Genomic DNA, 27,682 nt, shown 5'->3' with positions numbered 1-27,682 from the left:
TAAAACGCAGCCCTTAGGCACCCGCTCCTGTGGTTTCGCGTAGTCCCTCAGCGTCGGACTCGTTGTAACCGAGAGAACCAAGACGCCACCGAAGATAGAGATAGCAGGAAAACGGAGGTTGCAAGTATGACGAAAGTGTAAGGGGGAGGGCGTAATTCCGTGACCGTGCGAGACGTGCTTCACAGTGGCGACCCCTTACGAGATAACGACAGAGTATGCCGCGCGCCGTCGTGCATTAGCTGATGACGCGATCACTGCCTGAGGCACAGCATCTATGCTCCGTCGCCGAGAAGACTACAGTTCACGCTGCACTCAAATTTCGCATTAGCGAGTGTCATAATCGTCCGTCATTTTCTTCCTCAAGAAAACAACTGCGGGGTATGAAACTCCAGTGTTATGATCCAAGAAGAAATTAAATTAAATTGTAAAAATGAAAGAAACTAAATCAATAAAAATAAACTTGCGGCCATAAAAAGCAGGGATTTCAAATTCATACAAATACGCAGTCTTATGTGTCCGAGCGAATTTTTCATTTCGCTTCAGTTAATGTTGTAATCGTAGACGTACTATAGAAAACATTTTGCAGTACATTTTACAGTAAAGGAACTCTTCAACACTTTAGATCAACGCTCTCGCCCTTATGTTCGCATCTGGAAGCACTGCAAAAGTTATAGCTATTGCCAGCACAGAGGAGCAGTGCGGGATTTGCTCGCCCCAGCAGATACGCCTTCCGTTTCTGCTTCGCTTTTGTGGTTTCATTTTAATGTCGCAACTTAAGGAAAGCCGGCAAATAGCCGCTACATCGCTGTAATGACGTCATTCCAGCGGTAAAAGAACGCCAAGACTGGGGAAGAGAGAAAAATATTTCAAGCAAGTTTGAAAGGTATCTGATGGGGACAGAGCAGTACTTTTTGTTTGAGGGACTTTCCGACTCCCTGATCTAAGTTCTGGATGTGTTGGTTGACTACTTTCTGCAAGGATTCAAGATTTTGAACAAAGTTGAAAAAAGTGTTGCAGGGTTGCTTATTTTTGGCCAAAACAAAACATCTGCACAGGTAAACCTACATTATGGCTTCGTTTTTCACAAGGAAACCTGACAAGAAAACAAAAACCGAACACAAAAAAGACAGTAACCATACAGTTCGTACTTCTGCTTTCACGTTCAGCGTGTAGAGGCAAAAAACATTCATTGCACACCGAAACAACAAAAATTGAAAGAGGGAAGATGGAGGACAATCTAGTGCGACTGCCCGTTCCTCCCGCGAGAGTGGCGTGCGTGGTCGGCCGACGGCCGCCACGGACGAACGGCGTTCCCCCGACAGCGGGCACTCAAACATCCCCCTCGCGAGGGGCACGATCAAATGCAGAGCATTTCCGCGGGGGGCGCGCCTGCAAGTCGTATGGATTACGTATTGGTTGTTGTTGTAATTATTGTCTTCCAGCGTAGACATTGTCGATGAAGTCGCTGGTGAAACGTGAAACGTGCCGTGAACCCCCTGCCGCGGCTATGACGCAACGTGGAGTGGCTATGACGCAACGTGGCGTGGCTATGACGCAACACAATCCAAAATAATCCACTTTAATCCAATCCAAATCCAAACCAATCCAAGCCAAGCCAATCCAATCCAATCGATTCCAATCCAATCTAATGCCCCTCGCGAGAGAGTGTTATAGCGCCAAAATCGCGCCACCACACGAACGCGTGATGTTGACGTCACGATCACGCCACAGACGTTAGCGACCGGAGCACGCGCGAACGACATATGTGGTTTAAGCGCGAACCGACCGCGGCGAGAGAGCGCGATGCGGGCGCCCCCACCTGTTCTTGCGCGCGAACCGACTGTTGATCAGCGCGAACCCAACGCGGCGAGAGAGGGTGTTGCGCACGTCCCCACCTGTTGTGCGCCCGACCCGAACGCGGCGAGAGAGGGCGTTGCGAGCGGAGAGAAGGCGAGGAGGACACGGGGGAGAGGGCGCACCTGTGGCCGACGGTTGAATGAGTCAAGGATATAAGGCGTGTTCGTAACTTTCCATTCTGCGTCGGCTTTGTGGTGCAGTGGGTAGAGTACCGTGTACCTTGTGTTACGCCCGCAGAGTCGTTGGTTCGAAACCTGGCGCCGGTAAGTATTATTTTTTTATATAGTGTAGGGGGAGCGATGCGGACTACGGACGCCAACGCGGGTGACATCGTGAGTTACTCAAATGCTCTGCATTTAAAATTAATAGAAAAAGAAAATTCCCCCGCATTTCCCCGAGGGGGAGAATGTGAAAGTGCGAATGCACGGTTGTCGGCCCGCTTGCGGCGCTTGCGCTCGGCCCCCGCAGCCCACCGCCTCGCCGCCTTCTCTTCCATCTCTTCCATCGGGTTTGTAGTATCACGTGTACACCACGCAGTTATCAAGCCGCTATAACGCCGCTGAGTCGCCAACGCACGCCGCTGACGACGTAGTTTGAATGCGTTAAACATATAAGGCGCGTTACTAACACTGATATCAGCGTCGCGTCCGTGGCTTAGTCGGTAGAGCGTCGCGCTGCGGCCGCAAAGTTCTCGGATCGAAACCTGGCGCCGAATGCTGTTTTTTTTATATAGAGAGGAGGACTGCGGACGCCGCCACCGCCGCCGACGCCGCCGCCGCCGCCGCCGGCGGTGGAAGGTTTGGGGTCGCTTATCAAGTGCATTCGCACTTAAAAAACGCCTGCTTTTTTTTTCTCCGAACCCGTTCGAACCCGTTTGAACCGGTTCGAACCGGTTCGAACCGGAACGGAATGGTGCGCCGGAACTGAACCCGAACCGAACCCGAAAGGCTTGAACCCGAACCCGAACCGAACCCGAAAAAATTCCGGTTCGACAGCCTGCTTAAAAAGCAGCTGCGTCTTCGTAGAGTACGCGATCGCCTGCAAGAGCTACCCGGGGACGCGGATTATATTCTAAGCCCGTCTCCGCGCTGCTCGCAGAGGATATATGTAGCAGATGGATGCTTGCGGGCGCTCACCTCATGAGCACGACAAGACGACTCTGTCGTGTGCTGATCCCCGAGTATAATTATGCATTGTGCATCGTACTTTTGTTGAATATTCCAGAAATTAACACAGACTGGCTTGTAAATGGTGGTGATCAATATCTGAGGTATAATATTGGCAAACGTAACTGGCGTGCTGTCAGGTATGAGTGCTCCGCTGATTATGTAAGCGCACAAAACCGATTTAAATCGTAGTGTATAGCCGTAGCATGAACATCTGAGGAACCGGTGGTTACGGAGACATGGCTAGTAAATTTAGGTCAGTTTAACTACAATCGGCTTCATCATACGCTGGTTCCGCGACGCTGGCCTGTGGCACACACCTCGCGCTTATACAGACCGAATATACCACACTACGACCGCGTCAGAAACATTTATACTGTCGTAAACACACCCCATTTGCGAACAGAGTGACTGCTCCACACAAACATGGATTTCAAACGCCCGCAAACGGTAAATCTCAGTCGTGAACGTGCCGCAAAAGCAGCGGCGGCACTTCGGAGCGGGGCGCGGACTCCCGCGGCTGCTTTCGAAACGGGCAGCTAGGGGGATTTCAGTGGCGCCCCTACAGGCCGCCCTCGGGCCGTATATTGATCACACTTAGGGTGAACACGGTCGCGCGCTTCATTCTGTGCGCGGGAGCCGCCTGTAGACGTTCCGGGTATCTTTGCACGCGCATAACATAGCCTCGTTGCAAACGAACTGTGCAAGTGTGCGAAGTTTCCCGGAATGCCGACAGCCGGCTCCCGCGGACGGAATGTAGCGCGCGGCCGTGTTCCCCCTCAGTGTGATTAAGATATCAGACCTAGTGAATTCTGAGTTCATTTTGAGTTCGAGTCCATTGTGAGTTTGAGTACATTTTGAGTTTGAGTACATATTGAGTTTTGGGTACATTTTGAGTTCTGAGTACATATGAGTTTTGAGTCCATTTTGAGTTTGAGTACATATGAGTAGCCTAGCAGGCAGCTATGGTTGGCTGTAAGTTTCCTGCGTCGCTGTCGGTTCGGAATTCAGGTTACCTGCGGGTACGGCACCAGTCGCTATCCGCGTGATCGGTTGGGAGTGAAGGGGTGTCTGATTTTTTTTAGTTTCTTGTTCAATTTTCATGGCCATAAGCACTTGCTGTATACCTAATTTTCGCGACTGGACCGTGAGTGATAATGGACTGGTGAGGTCATAAAAAAGGGTTGTCTTAACTTTTCCACCTGATGGATACATTAAGAAGGTGGGAAAGGGTGGTGGGAAAGCACACTGCGGCGCTTGCTTGCATGTTGTTCGCCTGCTACTGTTAACGGCTTGATACACTAGGGGTCACAAAGGAAGAGGTGAGAGCCGGGGGGAAAAGGGGGCGGGGGCTGTCCCTTCTGCTGTTTCAAATGAATTAGCTGAATTGACTGGGCGACGCCCCTTCAGACAGAATAATGACCGCATTAGATTGGGTGAAATGTCAAACTGATGACTCTAAGGCGTGTAACGTATCAAATGGAAGGTCCCGATTAACGGAATCACGCGGGGTAAATAAAAAAATGCTTCCTGATTGTAGTCATCAGGCAGTCATAATGAGTGATAGATTAGATTAAAATCCAAAGTGACGCTGCGAGGGCATCTGGGGAATCAACATCAAGGTCTCGATGTGGGGAATCATTCGGGAAAAAATGAGTTATGGTTATATGATGACGTGGCCATGGTTAGTCATAGATTCGGTTAAAATTTAAGTTCATTGCGCTAGGGCGTGTGGCGTATCAAATGAAAGGTCTCGATGAGGGTATTCGCGTGCTTCCTGATTATAATCATTACGTACTCAAGGTGGGTCATAAATTAGGTTTATATTCACAATGACACCACTGGGTGTGCGGGGCATCAAATTGAAGGTTCCGATGTGGGAAATCACGTGGGACGAAAATGCGGTATGGCTATATCATGAGATAGTCATGGTTAGTCATTGATTGGTTTAGCATTCAAATTGATTCCGGTAGAATGTGATGGGTATCAAATTAATGGTCTTGATGAGCGGAATTACCTCGGAGAAATACAAAAATGCTTCCTGGTTATAACCATAAGATAGTCATGGCGAGTCTTATATTGGGTAAAAATTTGAAGTGACCCCTAGGACGTGTAGGGTATCAAATGTACGGTCTTGACGAGGGGAATCACGTGCTACAAATAAAAAGGCTTCGTTATTCTAATCATGAGATAGTCATTATGAGTCACAGATTGGGTTAAATTCAAGGTTAGGCCGCTAAGCATGTGGGATATCAAATTGAAAGTTGCTGTTAGGGGAATCACGTCGGACATTTAAATAATGCGTCCTGGTTACAGTCATGAGAGTCATGGTTAGTTTGACTGGTATGAATTCTATATGATCCTGCTAGGGTCTGTGGGGTATCAAATTAAAGGTCTCGTCGAGGGAGACCCGGTGGGACAAATATAAAAATGCTTTCTGATTATAGTTATGAGGATATAGCAAATGGTATCTTTCTTTAATTCCTGCTTAACCGAAATTCCCTGCCAACCCGTAAGGCAATTGTCCTATATACATGCGAGGGCTTGTTCAGAGATGTCCATCAATGCGGTATATAATAATAAAAATATTCGCGTCTAATAGCTGAATCATCGAGGCAGGATGGCATTGGGTAAGTACAAAAGCCATGCCAAGATCTCGAACTGAAATCACAAGACTCGAAAACTCTCTCCTAATAGCTACCATTCAAACGTTACTTCCTCCATTTCCCCGTGTCCCAGCAAACAAGCAAATCCTTCGACACATATGGTTTTGTGGAAATTGTGGACGACCATAGGTAATGGGACATCAGAGCTCATTAGAAAGGCGAATTTCACATTTGTTTATGATTAAGCCTTGCGGCCGCGTTTCCTGTCCGTAATTTCCTTCCCACAGTGTACCAACGTGCACTCGAATCCCGAATTGGCCATTTACATGTGAGACATTAAATCCTTGCTACAGTGTAGGAGATTGAGAGGCAGCAGAGCCATCAAGACATAAACAGACATTGCGACAGAAGGAAAACACTTCAGAAAAATAAGCACGCGCAGTTTGTGTGTGCGTTCGAACTGATTTTATTACAATGAGAAACCAGCGAACATATCAAAACTAGCACATGATGACAATGTAAAGGAAAATAATTAACTCGGGCTCTGCAGTTCTCCAACGACTACATCTCAAACACAATGAAAGAACAGATGACAGACGCAACACACACACACACACACACACACACACACACACACACACGCACGCACACGCACACACACATGCACACGCACACACACATGCACACGCACACGCAGACGCACACGCACACGCACCCGCACACGCACACACACACACGCAAACGCACGCGCACTCGCACTCGCACACGCGTGCATGCTGGAAATTAACAGCTGGGAACGGTGGCGGTAATTGCTTACAACGATAGCCTGGTGCTGAGCCGAGCTACGAGGGCTCATCCCACCTAGCAAATGCTAATAAAAACTAATACAAGTGCCTCAGCAAACAACGAGGCACTTTTCTGTTTGTCCCACGTGATTTCCCTCCCAGAGACCCTAAATTCGATACCCCACATTCTTTAGCACCACATCTCTCTGAATTTTAACCCAATCTGAGACTATCTATTACTCCCGTGTTACGGTTCGCCATTTTCGGTATTTTTTGTTCTTATTATTTATTTAGTTTTTAACATTTAGTTGATCAATTCTCTATTTACGCTGTTATAATTATTAGACGTTGAACTTCCGTGATATCTGCATTTTTGTGTAAATGCAGGGCGTTACACGATCCTGGTGGGGTTAGGGAGATGGGGGTACTCGGCAAAGAATGCTACGCATTAAAAAAGCGAAGGCATATCCATGAACGCCTCGCACTTCAGAGATTCGCGGGGACAGTTCGCTTTGACGCAAGGCGTTTTTTCTGGATGCAGAGCAAGAATGCACGGAACCGTAACCCTAAACAGCTTCGACATAAATGAACGGAGTAGTGAGCGCACATCCCCTCACCCAATCTTGCTTGTTTCGACCTGGGGACCAGCACACCATCGAGTCTGGACCGCCTCTGTCATAAACACGAACACGGAGCCTACATCAACAGTTTGGTATCCAATATATATGTACAATTGCTTACAACCACCGCTAGTCACCATGGGCAGCAGGTATAGCTGTATTAATTCTGCAACGAAAATTGTTTCCCACCTCACAGGAGCTACAGTGTCATGTCGTGGCAAATGCAAGATTTTGAGCTCACGAATATGCACCCGTAATATTTTTACCAAGGGTGAATTTGACAACATTGAATGCTAATGAAATCAGAGTCCATCTGAGCCACAGTAAATTCCTAGCACGAGAGAGTTGTGAGGCCATTTGAGTCCTGAATTCATTTTGAGTTCTCAGCCCATTTGGAGTTCTGAGTTGATTTTTAGCTTTGAGTACATTTTAAGTTTTGGGTCTATTTTGAGTTTGAGTACATTTTGAGTCTGAGTACATTTTGAGATTGAGTCCATTTTGAGTTCTGAATACATTTTGAGTTTGAGTCCATTTAGAGCTCTGAGTACATTTTGAGTTTGAATCCATTTTGAGTTCTCAGTACATTTTGAGTTTGAGTGCATTTTGAGTTCTGAATATATTTTGAATTTGAGTCCATCTTGAGTTCTGAGTACATTTTGAGTTTGAGTACATTTTGAGTGTGAGTACATATTGAGTTTTGACTACATTTTGAGTTTTGAGTACATTTTGAGTTCTGAGTCCATTTTGAGTTCTCAGAACATTTTGAGTTTGATTCCATTTTGAGTTCTGAGTATATTTTGAGTTTGAGTACATATTGAGTTTTGAGTACATTTTGAGTTCTGAGTACATATGAGTTTTAGGTCCATTTTGAGTTTGAGTACATTTTGAGTTCTGGGTACATTTTGAGTTTTGAGTCCGAGTGAGTTCTGAGTTTTGCACTCAATGTGAGTTTGAGTTTAGTGAGCGCAGATGTGCTGCTCAGCATTGAGTGTGAGTTTGAGTGAGTGGTGATTCGAAAAAAAAATTGTGAGTGAGTTTAAGTGAGCCGCGCCAACTTTGCCGAGGTATGCAAAACCCTTCCATATAAGCTGGTAAACATACAGGGCCACATGGGGGGCCATATTATGATTTCGAAACCTTTGTAAAGATTTCTTATGTTCGTTAAGATCATACCTTTACGTTGGTCAAGATTCTGCAGCAGGCTTCACCAATGCAGTTTGTCTGCCATGCCCGCGACCCTGTTCGCGTAGAAACTATTCACATAGGTTACACTGTAGTTCTTCAGACGAAAGTTTTTTGTTACAGTGCCTAAACGATATACTAGCTATAGGTCCGCCGGGACAACAGAAGCGTTATCACAATAAATGTATCCTGGGGATACCCTTCAACATTCGCTGCTGAAAACATCGAGCAGTAAAGAGTTTAAGGCAAGCAATACGGGGGTACCCTTGTCTTTAGTACACTCAGCGTGGCTGTATACTACGGCTACGATCTCTTGAGAACGATTTTTTTTTTGAGGAATGTACCAGCCCTTTGCCACTACTTGCAACTCTTTGAGTGCTACTGAGCCACCCAACAATCTTTTTCTGATAGTAAATTTAGTTTGAAGTGTAGATGGAGGCGAAAAGCAAAAACGCCCGTGTGTACGACATTTCGGCGCACGTTAAATATCCCCAGGTGGTCAAAATTAATCCGGAGCCCTCCACTAATGCGCGCCTCATCGCCTCCGTTGCGTCGGCGCGTTAAACCCTACAATCAATCAGTTTGAAGTGTACGGAAGGACTGCTGCGGCGATACTCTCAGAGATGTTCTCTTTCCTACCGTATTCTACCTTTTAGAAGGCGTATTTCTCTCATACAAACATTTGTAATATCTATTCATTGATTGTTTGTCCGGTTTGATGTTCGTGTTATTCAGAAGTACCCTAAATGTATGACACTTGTGAATTCCAAAACCGAATGGGCAAATAACTAGTGAAATTTTAGTGGAGATTGAATATCGAAATGAATATCAAAATCCCGCAAGTGGCAGCGCATTAAAATCCGCTGCACCATCACTGGGGCGGGGGGTAACACTTGATTTTGATTTTTGATATATTGCAGCTCATGTGGGGGAACTCCCGCTATGTCGGCTGCGGCTACACCTTCTACACTCTAGAAAACGACAACAGCACCAATCGGTACCAGACAACCCAGGCCTGCAACTATGGACCCCGGTGAGCAGGGTAATTTCAAACAAAAGCACTGGGTCGTTGTGTAGACTGCGTGGTTATGTTATTAAATTGAACTAAATAAAGTAGTCTCTGCATTGCGAGGTTCACCGTAGCTCTATCATGGTTTTGTTATCCTGTCGTCATTTCGGGTTGTACAACTTAAACAAAATTTTATGCTTCACGTGCAACGTGCGTCTTCATAGAGCCTCAGCAAAGTGTTACGCGGGGCATTTCCCCTCCGGTGCACATTTATACGTGTCAACAAATATTTTTATGAATGTGTAAAATGGTGGCATCAGGAGTATAAGAAACGTTAAATTATTCCAACACCTCCCTCTTTACACGAGCATTTGCGCGTAGAAAAAGCAGGTTCACATCAGAACATCCAAAACCCTGAGGGAAATTTTCACGATATGCAAACCTAATTGTGAAAACCAACTTAACTATACAAGCCACTCAACCCTGCGCCTTGTTCGATGACTGGGTGTTGTCGGATGTAACTTCACTGGCATTAAGTGAGCGTCCTACACAGTGATTATATTCTTGAAAAAAAAATCTGGGGATTCTCTTCATCAAAATGACTAAGCTTTCTTTAGGTTTTGCAACGGTTCCTGATAAAGGAGTGCACAGGGGCCTAATGAGGACTTTTTCTTGCACACCCGGTAACAATGAGTCTAAAAATCTCGCAACACTTCATCACACGCCAACGCACAACGTGTACATGCGATGCCTATTTTAGTCATTGCACGCGGGCGTTTAAATTGGCAAAATATTCACCCTGGTAGCTCGGCGGTTGTTACCCAATCTCGAAGCGTGGGGATGCCAAACCATTGTACTCCAGAAACAAAAACTGGCCGCATGTCTGCTTGCTTCGCTGCAACTGTCGTAGAAATACTATAGTTTTCTGTCGGCCCTGCTCCATAAGAGTCGGAACACGGGCGCTTATCCGCCGGAATGTCTTCCTCAGTATTTTCCTTGCGTTTTCTGGGAATTTACTCGTGGCTAGACTTGGCACTTTATGAGCACAGCAATGGTCGCTGAACGCTGAAAAACGGCGTGCTCTGGCGCCGTTTTTTTCAGAGCTTGTGCACTCCGCACACAATGTATGGACTGATTCATGACTGAGTACAATTTCGTCGCCGCGTAAGTCACGGAGAAAGCAAATACGAAGAGCGGAGCGCATAGCCGAAGGTACTCGTGGCGACCCTGGTGGCGTCAATGGGCAGGGGCTCGGGGCAACACACGGACTTCCGCACCAAGGGTCACCGTCAGGTGGTGCCACCACAATCCTCGGCGGTGCGCTCCGCGGTTCGTATTTAGGACGATAGTCATTTTGGGCTACTTAAAGGCAAAACATTTTGGTCTGCCTGTCTGTCTGTCTGTCTGTGTGTGACCCAATTCCGCCACCCGGCCAAAGTGAAATAACATATAATGGTAATCTTTCTTGGGCTACTTAAACGCAGAAAATTTTCTCCGTCTGTCTCTCTCTCTGTCTGTCTGTGTGTCTCTGAGTCTGTGACTCGATTCAGCCACCTGGCCAAAGTGAAATAAAATCTGCGCAATAGTCTTATACACTCACAGCCAAATCTAAACGTCTAAATCCAATGTCAGCGCTCATACTTGTCAACATTGTTGAACAAGTAAAAGAAATTACGCAAATATAAGGCAGAAACTAAATACACAAGAGATATTTGCAGTGTTCCCTCATTAGAAAATTCATGGATGCTTGGTTTTTGCGATAACAATTGAAATACTACATCAACGGCAAAAAACCGTCGCCTGCTGTTGACACTGCTACCTCCTGGCGGCATTTAGGAATCAAATGGCAATAGAAACGAAAGGTTCCACTAGATGAGATCCACGTTCCCCTTGGAATGCTCGTGCAGTAGGGCATCGTGGTTCTGTAAATGTTGTAGTAAAGTGCCTCAATTCACTCGCGTCTCCACCGTACGGCAGCGCTGGCATTGAGACACCCCACTTGGAGCAGTACAACTCGGTAAATTTAAATTAACTTGAACATGCCTCTAGCGCATTACCTTGGAAGGAATGAGACGGGGAAGGAACAGCATGAGAGGTGAACAGGAAAGAGAAGGGGGGCTTTGCTTGGCAGAAGCGCCAGTGGACTATCGTCTTTCGGCGACATTTACAACGAAAGGAGCAGATACGTGGCCATTTTTCTACAGTAGCTAGTATTTCGTTTGCTGTCGGCAAAATCAAGCATCCATGTTTTTTAAAGATGATAGTCTCTCTTGGGCTACTAAACCCAGACATTTTGGTCTGTCTGTCCGTCTGTGTGTCTGTGACTCCATTCAGCCACCCGGCCAAAGTAAAATGCTTACTGCGCAATAGTCTTATATACTCACAGCCAAATGTAAACATCTAAGCCCGGTTTATATGTTCATATCTGTCAACTTTGTTGACCAAAAACAAGACATTACGCAAATATAAGACAGGAAATTAGTACACAAGGGATATTTCCAGTGTTCCTTTATTTAAAAAATCCTGCATGCTTGGTGTTTCGATAGCAAATGATATTCTACATCTACTGCAGAGCAACGCGTACCGCCTGCTGTTGCCCGCGCCACCTCCGGGCGGCATATCAGAAATCACGCGGCAACAGCAAAGAAAGGTTCCACTAGCTAGGTTTCCCGTTCTGCTTGGAACGCACGTGGAGCACGACAACGCGGTTCTATAAACCTTGAAGTCGGCCGCCTCGATTCCCGCGCGTCTCCGCCGTACTGCAGCGCTGGCAGCGAGGAACCCCGCCTGTAGCAGAGGAACGAAGTAAAATCTAATCGCCTTGAGCAAATCTTTAGTGTGTTTACCTTGGGATGAACGCGACGGAAGAGGAACAGCATAAGAGGTGAGCTGGAAAGCGAAGGGGGGCATTTCCTTGGCAAATGTCTACAAAGACTATCGTCTTTTGACGACATTTGCAACGAAAGGCGCAGATACGCGGCCAACTTTTATAGTCAGGGAACACTGCAAATATGACTTATGTATTGATGTTTTGAATGAGATATGCGTAATGGTTTATTTTTCTTCAACTACGTTGACCAGTTGAACATTACCCCCAGATTTAAATGTTTAGAATTGCTTTGCCTATATAAACTTCTCATTCAGCAACTGCCTGCACTTTCGCCGGGCGGCTGTATCGAGTGGCAGACCTATTAACAGACCAAAATTTCCGCGTTAAAGTATCTCAAGAAAGACTATCATTTTTAAGAAAGACCTATCAGCCCACGCACATTGATGCCTCCGGCTTGTTACCCTTTTGCGGAACCAGCGAGAGAAGTGCGTATATGGGAACTGACACGGATGAGGACAAAATGCGGAAAGGCGCGTATGGAATGGCTTCCTGGGAACATCTTTAGGTTCACAGGAACCGCGGCATAATTAGCATGATTCCTCAAGGTTTCTCTGTGCCATGGACACCATTGTTTTTCTTTTACCTAATCAGCAGGCAGGAGAGAGGGCTTCCTGTTAGGATAGGCCCCCCGCTTTCGCTGTGGAGGTTTACCCAGCTCCGCCTAAGAGGGAAAATGCTTTCCCATTATGTAACTCACCAGCTCTTTCCAAATTCACACGCATGTGAGGTTTCCCTGTTCCGGTCAAGTGCGCTCTTCTTATCATGCCTTGGTGATGCTAGGCGTGATATCGTTTACAACGTACTATTCATAGACGTCATTGGTTTTAAGCCGCATGCGACAAGCGGCAGCATGGTTCAGCTATGACAGGATGCTTCATCCGGAGGACTTATAGCACCATGAGCCACAACGTCACAGTGCTGTGGGATCCAACATGTTCTTCCTCCTTTACCGTATCACAATTTTTGTCTCCGTGACAATCAAATTGTTTGTGAATAAAGCTTTCAGGAGTACACATATCAAAATTATGCGCAAACAGATCCTACGTACGGCGTTGCATGAATTAGTCGCGCACGCCAAAACACCTAACTTTTTATAAGCGCCAACACGGGTCGTAATTTAACGCTTACCCCACATTCGCACAAAATTTTGCGATGAGTTAGCGCAGTATTCTGGGACGGACGATGATGACCCCGTGATACCTATTTCGCCTTATCGAGCGACAGCAGTGTAGAGTCAAGCCTAGAGCAAATCCTTATGTGTGGATTCTGCGGGACAGCAAACTAAGTGGCAGCCCTTTGTGTTGACAAGGTACACATGGCAAATATGCAAGCGAAGTGCAAAAAAAAAACCCTGTGTTGGAACTTTTGGAACACATCAAACACACATAAGCACTCTACAACAATTCATCGTAGCACATAAGCGTCCTCACGTGGCTTGAAAGCGAAAGCATCGTGACTACATTTTCAATAATTATGAAATATTGGTGCACTACGACATCGCTTTCGCGTATGGGACCCCAATACCCTTGGAGGAAAACCAGTTGCTGGGGTTTCCATCTTTTCACCACCTTGTACGCTTCCCAAGATCCGGCATCATTTGTATACCTATGTTGTGGAACGCAATTTGCCGCCGCGAAACCTGGCGGTGCACCCTGCAGGCGTCGAATCCCTTTAAGTCACCAAAAACCGCACGAGTAACTCAGACGAACACCAGACAGTCTGCTGACTGCCCCTCGCGCTTTATGGAGCCACGATGAAGGCATTCTCGTTTTGAGTCTCATTTTTACTGAGGTGAAGGCGTGGCACGTGGATTAATCCAACCATAGCATGAGCAATGCCGTCGGATTTTTCGTCTCATGGCCCACACAATTATAGCCCTTCAAAACAGTGCCCCTATAACTTAGGTGTCGAGCCGCCGTGCTAACGGTGTCTTAACAGAGCGTTCGTTTGTTTGCTGGACGAGATGACTATAAGTAGATTTACTGGTACCGGTCGTCCTTCTGGACAATTTACGCGTGTACAGTGGCATTTGTTCTCCGGTGCGTTCACAAATAAAGAACGCCTCCTGGAAACAGGCGATGAAGATGGGAAGAATTGCACGTTTGAACCCGTACTGATGCCTGGAAAATTGGAAATGCAAACTGGCGATCTTTGTAATGGGTTTTGTGTACTTTGTTTCCTTCCGATTCACCAGAGGCAACATCCTGACCGAGCCTGTCTACATAGAAGGAGAAACATGCAGTGCTTGTCCAACAGGGAGCTATTGCAACAAACCGACCGGACTGTGCAGAGTACGTATGCCAACCTCGTGTAAAAAGTAACTGATCGTACCCCACGTAGCCCTAATAGCGACAAAAATATAAACAAAAAACCCGTTGCCTAGTGCTCATTCGGTGGGGTTTCGAAACCCCGAAGAAATTTATATATACCCGCGCGGGAGATGGCCAAGGTTGCTCATATTTTATAGTGGAAACTAGGGAGACCTTATTTAACAGAGGCAGTAACAACAAGATGGCAGACATGGTCAGGATTTAAAAAACACTAGCATGATAAATAAGCTTATACAAGGATGTGGGCAGGTCACTTCACTGAAATAGTAGGCATGATTCTATTGGGCATGGGCGCGGATTATTTTTTCACCTATTCCCACTTTCTACAACTGTACAACTACAGTAAGGGGCTTTCTACTGCTGCAAGAAATTGAATTCAGCCCAAGTAATTTACATCGCATTTTGCTATTTGATTGATTGTAGGATTTAACGCGCCCACGCAACGCAGGCGATGAGGCACGCCGTAGTGGAGGGCTCCGGCTCCGGATCTTTAACGTGCGCCGAAATCTCGTACACACGGGCGGTTTTGCTTTTCGCCTCCATCAGACACATTTTGCTATTAAGTTATCAGGCAAATCGTCACCATCGTTTCTACTAGTGTTTTACATCGTGAGGGATTTCAAGTAGAAGAAAAGATGTATAAATTCCATGAAGGTGACAGGAATAGAAAGAAAACTTTGCACACTGGTAATTATTATTGTTTATACAGCACAGCTTGAGCAGTTCACTTGACCAATGTCTTCTAATCAAATTGACAACAGTCGCCTGGGACTACGGTGCACGGCCTAGCCGAAAACATGATCTGTGCTGCGCCATTACTGAACGGAAGCACTCAGTTTGCTAATTGGTGAAGCCACAGTGTTGTATACGTTTTTTGCGAAAATCCTATTCTAGGTATCGTAACGTTTTTAGGTGTGTGTGCCTTTTTAAGACCAAGACAACTCACAGATAGCGTGTCGAAGGAGATTCACGGAAGTTTGTATCAGTGTGATTTTATAGCGAATAAGCGCGTCATTTACCGCTGAACCCGATGGTGTTTAAAGGAGCCATGCAGAAAAATTGCAAGTTTGGTTCATTCAAATGATTACTTTGCTAGAATCATGCTGGCACCACCTTTGACGTAAACTTCGCTCAAATAAGCTCTATAATTAGGAAAAAGCGAATGGCCCTGTGACCCACAAGCTCATTTCCCGCAACAGAACCTATGAGATCATTGCAGCCAGCTTTGCCATTGGCCGAGGCCGGGAAAAGCGAATGCAAATTAGGCATAACTTATAAGCTTGCTGAACGGGCTATTTGTGCTTAAATTTAGGGCACATTCTTTTTATATCAGTAAGAACGCTGGGATAAACAGTGGAAGTTAGAAAGCACACATAGGCATAGAAGTACCGATGCGTACTGCTGCCGGTACTGCGCGCACATTTCGCGCACTACGCTTCGTTTAGATGCACAGCACTGCGGTGCTCGTGGTTCTCTCGGACGACACTGGCCGATTGACGCAAGCAACGGTGTCTTACGTGACCATATTTGTGGAGGGAGAACCATGTTTCACAAAACGATTATTTTCTCCATGAGCAAAAAGAATCCAGGTTTAAATACGGTCACTAACAATCCAAAGCCAGGAAACAGCTTGCCGTGGTGTGGTGGCGCCATCTAGGCTGACTAACAGTAAGCAAGCCTCGGCTCCACACCAAGTTTAACTCACAGACCTGCTCTTATGATGTCATTGCCAACGTCATTCAAACACACGTTTTGGCGCGAGAATCAAAATTTTAGCTTACGTTGATTTATTTTGCAGTGGATAAAGCATCGTTTGCTTCTGCACAAGCTATTTTGATTGGTACTATAGAACACGAAACCTTCCCAATAAAACAAACTTGTATTTTGTCTTCATGGCCCAAAATACAAGTTTGCTTTATTCGAAAGACTTCGTGTTTTATAGGGCCCCTAGCGCTTATCCGGCAGCAAACGATGCCGTATTCACTGAAAAATTAACCAATTGAAAAAAAAATTTTGATTCTCCCGCCAGATGGCGCAGCCATACTGAGCAGCAGACCGTTGTCCATCGTTGCTTTGTTTTTGGCCGTATTTGCACCTGGCTTGTTTTTGTTACGGTAGAAAGTAATCGTTTCGTGAAACATGGGGTACGCTGCACAAGTATGGATGTCCGTAAGACAACGTCGCTTAGGCCAATCAGCCAGTGTCGTGCAAGACAACTCCAAAGCGCCGGACTGCTGTGCAGCTAAATCAAGCATAGTGCGGCCATTACCAACTGCAGGGCGCATCGCTACTTGTATGTTTACGTGTATTTTCGTAACTTGCATCATTTACCCCACTACTCGTACTGCTCTAAAATGAATATTTATTACATTTAAGAGCAAATACCTCATTCGGCAAGCTTATAAGCCCTGCCTAATTTGAGTCTGATTTTGCCGGCCTCAGCCAATCGCACAGTTCAGCGATAGGTTGTGTTGCGGAAAATGGGCTAGTGGGTCGCATGGCCATTCCCCTTTTACGTAATTAGATGGCTTGTTTGAGAGAAGTGTGCGTTTAAAATGGTAGCAGTGGGATTCTAACAAGGTAATCTTTCGACTGAACCAAACTTGTGTTTTGTCTGCATGGCCCCTTTAAAAGCTGCCGGTGAGGCTATAGATATTTTCTTTAAATTCTGTTTTGAATTCAAACTTTTTCGAAAACCGAGCTGTAACATTAATGGCGACCATGGATTGGCAGTGAACTAAGCGCCTGAATACGTGCGCTCAACTTGTTGGTGCTCTAATTTGCAATACGGGCCTTCCAGTACTAACCACGTGGAGCGGTAAGTGGAGCCCAAAAATAGACGGAGACAACGAGACAAGAAGAGAAATGGAGTTTATTTTCATCTTGTACTTCTATCGTCCCTGTGTGTTATTACGATCAATTTTACAAAGTGTGGAATGTAAACTATGTCAATCTATTACGTACTTGCAACCGTCTAGCTGGTGCTTCTTGCGCTGATGGCAACTTCTTTATGTGCGTCTGTTTTTTTCGCTCTCTCTTCTTTGTAGCATTCATCATGTATGGTGTTTCATCAAGTTTATGCATGGGCCATTTTGTACAGTACTCCTCGTACAGTGTTCGACGCAGCACTCGATGAGAATTAGCTAATCATATTGTCACGAAGCCAAAGACGACGCAGTTGTCTTCCAGGAAAACAAGTTTATTGTAGCGAACCTAGCAACTCAAAGAATACAGGCGGCCAAGCAGAAGTCAACAAAGTGACGTGTGAAGGCGAGCGCAAACGAATCGAATGCCGCAGCATCTGCTATGCGGGAATTTATCACTCGGCACGATGGTTTCTCGAATAGTCGAATTGTATCCAGAACACTGTAGATAAACGAAGATTATTCTTCGCTGTTTACGGTAGTTCGGAATGCTCTCCCTATCAGAAGAGATAACACATGCGGCACAACACAAGATAACACAAGAGATAACACAGTCGGGTAGGTCGTGCTCCATCTTCGGTGATAATTCGGTGCTTTGCTAGGGGTGTCTGACATAATTTTGAGTTTGACGAGAAACACTCGCTGTAGCGACGCAGCAAATCCAACAACTTGTCCCTGTTTTTGCGGCAGCGCTGAGTTCACGTCTAAAGAATGCGGTAGCCTGAAAGCGTCTGCGCGGGCGCGTTGAAAGTCAGCAACCGCGATCACTGGACTTGTTTCTTGCGTTTTTTAGAGAAACGCAATTGCAGCGGCCTTGTTGAGATGCAGGAATTCCTCCGTAAAATTAGTGACAAAAACGTGCGATTTGTATTGCTTTCAGCGCGCAATGCCTCTTGCGACGGAGACACCGCGGTCGAGAAGCAAACTTTGGTCACTCTTTACGATGGCGTCGATGCCAGGAGCAGCATCCTCACAGTAGAAGGTGATCATTAGCTTGCGCGTGGTGGCAGTGTGACGTGATCGTCGGCGATCCTTACAGCAACACGGTGTTCGGAGTTGGGTACCAGCGTCGTGGGACAGCGTCGTGGAGTGATCAGAGGCAAAGGTTATCGACCTTGTTTGCAGATCATTTATTGCACCGTTGTCCATCAAAAAGTCCATTCCAAGAATTACATCGCGGGAGCAGTAAGGAAAAATGACGAACGCTGCAGATTGCGTGGTGCCGTCAATGGCGACGCGCGATGTGCACGTTCCACTTGGTGTTACGAGATGGACTCCTGCTGTGCGTTTGTGCGGACCATCCCATCTTGTCGTAACTTGTAACTTGGACGCGAATGACCCGCTTATTACTGAGTAGTCGGCTCCCGTGTCGATAAGAGAAACTACGTCAAAGCCGTCGATGGACAACTAGACGTCGGACGCCGCTTTTCTCTAGTTTGTGTGTCGGGGCGTCGTATCTCGGCTTGTGCGTGTTGACGGTCGGGCACCATGCGTCGTCATTGTCGCCGTCTTCTCAGCGGCAGGCTCTGTCATTTCGGGTATGCGTCGGTTTGTGTCGTCGTTGTGTTCGGTTGTCCCGTCCGGGTTGGATCGGGTCGTCGGGTTGAGGGCATGTCGTGAATGATGGTCTTCGCCGAGTCGTAGCGTCGTTGGAGTTTTTTAGATTCGGAGCATTTCTTAGGCTCGCGATGTCACTCGTCGATGTTGTCGGCGCCGTCCACACGCTCACTGCGCATGCGCGTCGCTTCGAAGCGCAGGTGCGCGTCTCTCCCCCGTACCCTCCTCGCTCTCAACAACAGGTGCGGCGGTGCGGGAGGAGCGCGTGTACCCCAAGCACTCCGTCGCTGTCAACAACAGCTGCGGTGGTGCGGGGGGAGCGCGTTTGTGCGCGCATGCGTCGTAGCTACCCGTGCGCTGCGTCGCCCTCAACAGTAACGGCGGCAGGGCGTGTACTATTATGAGCAATATGAAAGGGAACACAGGAACGCGTGGCAAACACCCTCAGACCCAGCTATCAGTGATACGCAGCGGCCGCCGTCGGAAACAATGTGGAAAGGGGGACGCTGTTCTAACAACTGTTTCCATTCCCGCCGTGCGTCTTATCGGCTTTCGGACGATACCATATCATCGCCGAAATTACTTAAGCTGTTGCTTTGTCGAAACGCCAGCGCGGTGGGAGTGCCAACAGTTAGTGGAAGAGCGCCCTCCTTTCCCCCTTCGTTTTTTACAGCGCCATCCGCGCATCGCTCCGAGTCTGTTTCGAGGCTGTTTGCCACGCGTTCCTGTGTTCCCTTTCATATTGCTCATAATAGTACATGGGATAACGGCGTGGTGGGTGCGTGGAAAGTTCGAGCGCTTGTGTACGGAAGTGTGCGCATGCGCGTCTCTCCCCCGTACTCCACTCCCTCGTACGCGGGCAGTGTGTATATAAGCGGCGGAGCTCGCGTTCGGAATTCAGTCAAGGGCGTCTTTGCTTGGCTTTCGCTTGATTTGGCGCTTTGCTTGACGGCATTAAGCAATAAAGACAGACTTTAACTTTACACTCCTTGCCTTCGCTTCTCCTTCATTCAATAAATAAGAATAATAAAGACGAAATAACAATTAAGCATTCCCAAACCATATCCAATTACGCAACATTCACGCGATACCCCCACCACTCTGCGACGCATTTACTCGAGTTCCCCCCGTGGGAAGATGCGGGCGGGTTTTTTTTTCATTTTTCCACTGTCGTACAACTTTACCTCCAGAAGTTGCTGCTTTTAGTTTCCCCTACGTAGGCTTGGGGAACTCCCACGCGTGAAGTCTGCATAGCTTCGACGGCTTGGCGATCGGTATGGGTAGGGTTACGGCGAACGGTTGAAACGCGCTGGGCTACGGCTGGTTTGAGATAGGTACGCGCCAATCTCACGTGGTCCTTTGGCAGGGAGAGGGCGAGATGCATCGAAGGAGAAACCACGCAGTCCGAGTTTCTTGTACGGGCAGCGACGATAGATATGATCGGCCTCTCCTCAGTGGTAGCAATCAGGAGTAACTCAACCTGCCACGAAAATTCCAAGCACCAAATTCGGTGGTCATTGCTCTGATTATTTCCGCCTAGGTTAAAAATATCCCAAATACACAGGCAACCTAAGTTCAAGCAAAAGCACAGAATTCCCGTAGATTTTGTTCACCGCGAAGCAAAATGCGGCCTACTGCTTCGCTTGAAGTATTTTCCTCTTGGAACAAACTCTAATCGTGCTCGTTCAAGTGAAGCTGTAATTAAAAATCTCAAGGCTCTTCCCTCTGAATCTAGTGCAAGGTCGTGGGCTGGGAGAGAAATGCCATCACGGAGTAAACCATTCCGCAATGTCCCAAACCCAGGATGCCGAAGGCGACTGAATATATTACGGCCCTTATAAACGGACTAGAGTGAAGACGAAATGGCAGTGTTAGAGTTCTACATTCAAGCTGCTCAGTCGCTAAGAGGCCAACATCTGGCGTACTCGTTGATCTTGCGCTCTGGACACCTTGGCGCACGGCGTGACGAGGCTTCGCTGTTATCGCCACCGGAATTCCAAGATTTCTAACTTGTGCTGCAGTGGTGTACCGGTATTATGTATATGCCAACGCTCATGGGAAGAAAATTTACCGAAATTTCATTTACTATAATGTAATATTAATGAGGCGGTTTTGTGTCTTTCGTTCGCAGTTGCCGCCCTGCTTCTTATTTAGCTGTTTCAGTGGTTAAGGGTAGGGTTAGATTACACGCCCGTTACCGTCGCTTATTTGCACAGACGTTCTAAGCATGTTCAATCTACGTGCTACGCAATTGCCAGACAGAGGGTAATTTTATTCTTGACCGTCGTAACCAGGTGCGTCTTTACATTGGTTCGTACACCTTGACTTTGGGTTTCCGGAAGCTGTCCACAATTTCGCCAAAAAAGGAATGTTTCGATAAACATTACGAGCTGGCCACCCTAAATGCTGAGAGACTGCAGCCAAATGACCATTTTGATTTACAGTAAAATCTTGTTGATTCGTTATTTACGGTAACCGGAAAATAAAACTTCTTATGCGAAAATAGTATTATCCAAACTGGTTGAAAAAGGAGGAAAATGCGCGTACTCTGATTGCAATTCCCTTTCATTCAGCAACATTGAAGAAGCTGGTCAAACTGTGCTTCACTTACTGCTCCTCAACGTCCAGGAGTGAGATCCCTGACAACAAAAACAAAAAGCTGCCGTTTTTTTTTCAATTCGCCGCGCACCGTTTTGTACGACAATCCGTTTCGTGCCTTAAGTCAGTAAATCCAGCCGCTGAACGCTTGGAAGAATTTAATGTCCTAGAAGAGCGTGATGTGCCAACTTTTTAACGTTAGACTGACACATTGACGTTTACTCCTCCCGCTGCAATTTTTTTGAACCGTCGGTTCCCGGCCGCGGCGGCCGCTCTTCTGATGGAAGCGGAAAGCAGAAACGCCTATGTGTACGACATTTCGCCGCCGGTTAAAGAGTCCCAGGTGGTCCAAATTAACCCGGAAACATCCACTGCGGCGCGCCTCATCGCCTGCGTTGCGTCGGCACGCTAAACCCTGCAATCAATCAATCAATCAATCAATCAATCAATCAATCAATCAATCAATCAATCAATCAATCAATCAATCAATCAATCAATCAATCAATCAATCAATCAATCAATCAATCAATCAATCAATCAATCAATCAATCAATCAATCAATCAATCAATCAATCAATCAATCAATCAATCAATCAATCAATCAATCAATCAATCAATCAATCAATCAATCAATCAATCAATCAATCAATCAATCAATCAATCAATCAATCAATCAATCAATCAATCAATCAATCAATCAATCAATCAATCAATCAATCAATCAATCAATCAATCAATCAATCAATCAATCAATCAATCAATCAATCAATCAATCAATCAATCAATCAATCAATCAATCAATCAATCAATCAATCAATCAATCAATCAATCAATCAATCAATCAATCAATCAATCAATCAATCAATCAATCAATCAATCAATCAATCAATCAATCAATCAATCAATCAATCAATCAATCAATCAATCAATCAATCAATCAATCAATCAATCTTCTTGAACCATTTAAGCTAAATGTCTTCCACTTGCTCAGCTTCGCACCTCACGCTTGCTTCACACTGTTGCCGAAACCTTGCAGCGTCTTGAGAAGATTTTTTTTTTGACCGACAATAGTGTTGAGCGTTGGCACTTCTTTTTCTAGGTCTCTTCGAATTTGCGTACAATTTCTAAGTTTCCTTTTAAACAGAGCGCCTTGCACTTCCTCGACATTGTCATAAGTAGAACCATCACTAAAAGCAACAAGGCAGCCAGATAGAGAACAAAAAATAGCCCGAGAACCATAGCAGAACCACCGAACGAAGCAGCAAGACAGAAAAAGAACAAAGAACAGCGGCGAAATCACGGAGCATGGCGAGGAGTCGGAAAAAGAAGTCGCCGCCTTCCGAAAGCACTCCGCAGCTTTCTTGTTTGTTGTACATTTTGCTAGAGGGCGCAGTGCATCGCCTCTTCGCGGTCGTATTATCCAATTTGCGGCAAAAATATGATCGTAATCAACCCACGAAAATCTATTAGTTCTAAGGAATGCCGGCCGGGAATGAAAAAAACGTATTAGGCCAGCAAACGCATTATGCCGTATCGTATCAACGAGCTCCCCTGTAGTTATTTTTGCGGCGAACAGACAGCGCTTAGATTTTGTATGAAAATCTAGTTTTTACGCCCAAACGACCTTGCAGATACTTTACAATGCTCTCAATGCCTATTCAATATAACTGACGGTTAACTACATACGCGCTTTGTAGTTATAATTTTTTTTCGACGCAGGGCCATTCTCAAAGGACCAAATAAGAAGTGTGACTTGCAGGAGAACATCCCTATGACGATGTGTGATCTGGTTCAAGCTGTGAGAAGACAAGGAAGGAAGAATAGCGACCATGCCAAATAAAATATATTTCATCTCGCTGTAACATTTGTTTCAAGCCAAATAATGCTTAGTAACGAGAAATAGCCGACCAACTAACGGCGTTATTGTATCCCACTCTGTCAATGAAGTCTTTCTTCCTCTACTGAATCGGGCAGTAAAACAAAAGCGTTCACTCACGTTCCTGTTCTACACCTCAAACTTTTCTTAAAAAAAACACAAAAAACAAAACCAAACCGATACAGTATGCTTGCTTTTGCGTGCGAGTTCTGTCAAGAGAACTGTTAATTTTTTTTGCAAAGCACACTGGAAGAATCACTCCATTTAGAATTTTCCCAAAGAACACAATAAGGATCACCCCATTTGGCTGAAAGCACGCTGACTTGAAATTCTCCCGATGTATTCGGATTCTTAGGACCGAAAGTGACCGTAGGTAGATGATAATTATGGTGATGATTGCTATGGGCTTCCCCTTTGTAGCGGGGGGACGGCATGTCATCTTACCAAAAAGGACTTGTATACCTATGTTTTATACTCTTGGTTTACTACTAGCGCTACTTAGGGCAGGCACAAAAAGCTTATTAGGCACAAAATACCTTTTTTCCTGTTACAGGTGGTAACTGTCCTAGGCAATATTCCCCTCTCTGCTTTTCGTCCACCAGCATTCTAATCTTCTTTTCGTCCCCTCGACAGCCTTGAAGTTACCTTTCTCTGTGCTACCCTTAAATCCTAGGGCTTCTGGAAGCCGAATATTTCCCTTATATAGATTTGGATGGATACCCTCACATTCTAACACAATGTGCCGCATAGTTTCTGTTTCATATTCGCAGACCACGCATACCCCATCATTTTGTGAATACTTCGCCACAAAGCCCTTAGTTCGCAAGCAACTTGCTCTAGCCTCAAAAAGCAAAGCACTGCCCTGGGAATTATCATAGAACTTTTCCTTCCTGATGTTGAATTTCTCAGCCCTGTACATCTCTAACGACGTTTTAGCTTCCATTTTTTCTCTCCATTTATTCCTTTCAATCTGCCTTGCCTTTTTTTTGGTTAGCTTGGCTGTTTTGGATTCTCCAATGTTCTTTCCGTATTTCATCGTTAGCCTTCTAGTCTTCCTTAAACACTGCGTGTCCACGCTTTTCAAGTATAGGTATCTATAAACCTTAGCTGCCCACCTTCGTTGATCCATTTCTCTCAACCTCATATGAAAACATATTTTACTCTGTGCTTCTCTAACTTCACACGACGCCCAGCCCATATCGCCCTGTACTGCTTCGTTAGTTATTTTTTCATGCGCGCCTCAGGCCGAACGTCCTACCGTTCTCTGCTTCTCTTCAAGGCCTGATAGAACGTCTGCTTTTAAGCAAAGTACAGCATTCGGAAATGTGAGACCCAGAACCATTACTCCTTTTCATATTCCTGTAACTACTTCATATTTGGTATTCCCCCACAGAGCTCTATGCTTCATTATAGCTGCGTTTCGCTTTCCCTGAACCTTCAGTTGCTCCTCGTGAGTTCTTTAGTTATCCCCTTCGTTTATCCACACTTCCAAATATTTATATTCCTATTTAACTCCCCCCCCCCCCGTTTAACCCCTCGCCACCTCCCCGGCTCCCCGGGGGGCGATGCTCGTACTATGTTAATGTTCACCTTCACCCTTCACCCCGTATTACGTTAACTATAACATAATGCTTTTTAAAAATGCCACTTATTAGCCCACCTTGAATTTTGCTTATTGTCGGAAATTTGCTACAGCTTCACGGGTACCGTTGCTTACGCCAGGCGATACAGAGAACACAATGGCGCTGTGCGTGAGGTAGTGGGTACAACTGCCGGCTACGGTATGACTCAGCACGAACAATTGTCCGCTGTCAGCGTGTTAGAGGAGTGTTAATTAAAAAGCATATGACAGGTTAGGCTATTGTGGCTGTGCACTAAAAATACCGCAACGTCATGTGACCAGGCACTGACAGCACACTACGCCTTGTACTGCTACCCTCTTCCTCACAGCTAGGAAACGCCGAAGCGGCTGCACCAGGCCTCGTGTGAAACATGAACGCCCTGCCTATTCTGTTGAGCAGACCACATAACAATTTTTAGCTTTATGCTGTGGACCATACAAAAGAAAAATCTTCGTTTGAGCTGCTGACTAAAGGACCTCGCCCGCCATCCTCTTTGGCGCTGAAGTAGAGTCTAGGGTTTTGGCGCTATCGGCCTGTGTTCGAGCCCCAGTAGCTCTAGCGTTTGTCTACAAATTGTAATTTTTTATTGCAAAATGATCTCTGAAGTAACAGTTCTGCATTATTTTTGTAAATAACGGTGCTTTATTATATTTTAGATGGGCTTATATTGAAGGCTCAACCATAGCATGGTACGTGGTATGGTCCCCAGAATAAAAGTGAACATTACCCTGTCGCCTAATCCACAGAATAATACCTCACATTTTCGTGTGGTCTGGTCCGCAGAATAGACACTGCTAAGCATGAGCCCATTCGATCAGAACAGCATGGTGCGTGAGCAAGCTGCAGTGCGGCCAGTGCAAGTGCATGGCATTCACACATCACTATACTGTATTTTGCTCCCTGCCAAGAATTTTAATCCCCGTCAAACAAAACTCTACCCAGGAGAGACCTTAGTGCTATCTCCACTACACGTCGCTTACGCTAAAACACTGCGGCAGCCATATATACATTGGGATGTAGACAGCATCTCACGATACGTATAGCGCACATGATTAAGACAGCCTGCAGAGGGCGCACCAACAGCTCAGAAAGACGGAACTTAGCCTCCTAGCTGTGTACACCCGCATTCCGCTTCCCCCTTTGGCCGGTATAGAAATGAATGAATGCACATTTAGGGTTCCGTCCCACCATACTGCGGCAAAGACTCTAGCAATGCCCAATCGATGTAGCCGCAAGGAATAGCATGCAGCAGGATGCGTGCGCACAAGGGTGCGCTCGAATTTTCTCCTCAATCAAATTGTGGCCTTCCGCATTGCGTTCAGCATCGTTTCCGGCAGTGCTGAAGTTAATTATTCATGTTATATTAGTTATAAAAATGCCCGTGTGCCCCATTTTCAGCCGCACAGTGAAAAGACGTGGTTATTTAATTCAAAACGACCCTACTACTATTGCGTCACTAATTGCCTAGTTAGAAATTTAGCTGGAAAATAGTATACATTTTTTATGAAGAAAGCTTGAAGCGGCGCCATGAAATACTGCTCATTTAGGCTCGTCGTAGCACATGAGAAGAAGTATTCATCTTCTGGAAATTCCGTTTGCGCTGAAACTACCATGACAGGAACAACATTGACAACTACAACGGAGGAGCATGACTCCTTCCGAAGCCTAAATATTTTTGAAGCACGTCTCAGCGAAATGTCTTGGGACATCGGAGGCGTGCACCGATAAGCCACATCATTTATCAGCACTCCAATTATATCAGTCTAGTGGTAATACCTGCCCTTGATAACCCACATCAGCACTGTTAGGACATTGCGACATCGAGACGCTGTACTTCCAAAAGGGAGTGTACCGTATAGACTTGCGCCCGTATAGACTTGTACCGTATAGACTTTACCGTATTGCAAAGATCACCCCCAAAAGTGCATATACTTAACATGTGCCTATGTGGCGCAATGGGAATGAAATCGGCGTCGTGAAGCGAGGGACCCAGGTTCTATCCCGACCAGAGGAAGCGGCGATCTTTTCAAATTCTCTCTTTTGGTGCATGATGCCGCGTTACGGACGCTGCGCTACATCGGTGGCTCGATTCCGTGCCTACCGGACCAGCTACGACAGCAAGACGGTCCCTAAAGTGCTCCGGGCGTTAGTCTGACCACAAACAGTCTCTCTCTCTCTCTCTCTCTCTCTCTCTCTCTCTCTCTCTCTCTCTCTCTCTCTCTCTCTCTCTCTCTCTCTCTCTCTCTCTCCGCACTTAAAGCTTAGAATACACTGAAGACTACTTGCGCTGGAAAACATCCGAAACACTTCCGGAAATTTTTTCTGCAAGTGAATTGATAAGCGCGTAGAACATGGCAACATAAGATAATGATTACTACACCTGCAAGCCCACATTATACTTGTTAATGTATGTATGTATGTATGTATGTATGTATGTATGTATGTATGTATGTATGTATGTATGTATGTATGTATGTATGTATGTATGTATGTATGTATGTATGTGTGTATGTATGTATGTATATACTAAAATGTCTTATAGGGCCCAAAAGGGCATTAAGTTACGTGGTTACAAACGTTAAAGTGCCAGCTAACAATGATAGCGAATTGCAGGAATAATCAACAACCAAGAAATAAAATGACAATGGGTAGTAAATTTC

General features: G+C 45.9%; 1 protein-coding gene across 1 annotated transcript in view; it reads left to right on the top strand.

Moving 5' to 3' along the window:
• LOC144163304 (CRISP/Allergen/PR-1-like) overlaps window positions 1-23,381 on the top strand; it is a 36,656-nt gene extending 13,275 nt beyond the window's left edge. The window contains exons 3-5 of the mRNA XM_077694228.1: window positions 9,137-9,249; window positions 14,310-14,406; window positions 23,244-23,381. Of these exons, the coding sequence (XP_077550354.1) occupies window positions 9,137-9,249; window positions 14,310-14,406; window positions 23,244-23,267 (234 nt within the window). The 3' untranslated portion in view covers window positions 23,268-23,381. The remainder of the gene's footprint in view (window positions 1-9,136; window positions 9,250-14,309; window positions 14,407-23,243) is intronic.
• The last annotated feature ends 4,301 nt before the right edge of the window (window positions 23,382-27,682 follow it).

Source organism: Haemaphysalis longicornis, unplaced genomic scaffold, assembly GCF_048455015.1.
Source record: "Haemaphysalis longicornis isolate Haplotype H1 unplaced genomic scaffold, Haemaphysalis longicornis Haplotype H1 scaffold_1, whole genome shotgun sequence".
Taxonomy (NCBI): Eukaryota; Metazoa; Arthropoda; class Arachnida; order Ixodida; family Ixodidae; genus Haemaphysalis; species Haemaphysalis longicornis.
Note: the sequence above shows the minus strand (reverse complement) of the source record. Positions and strands in the feature narration are given on the sequence as shown.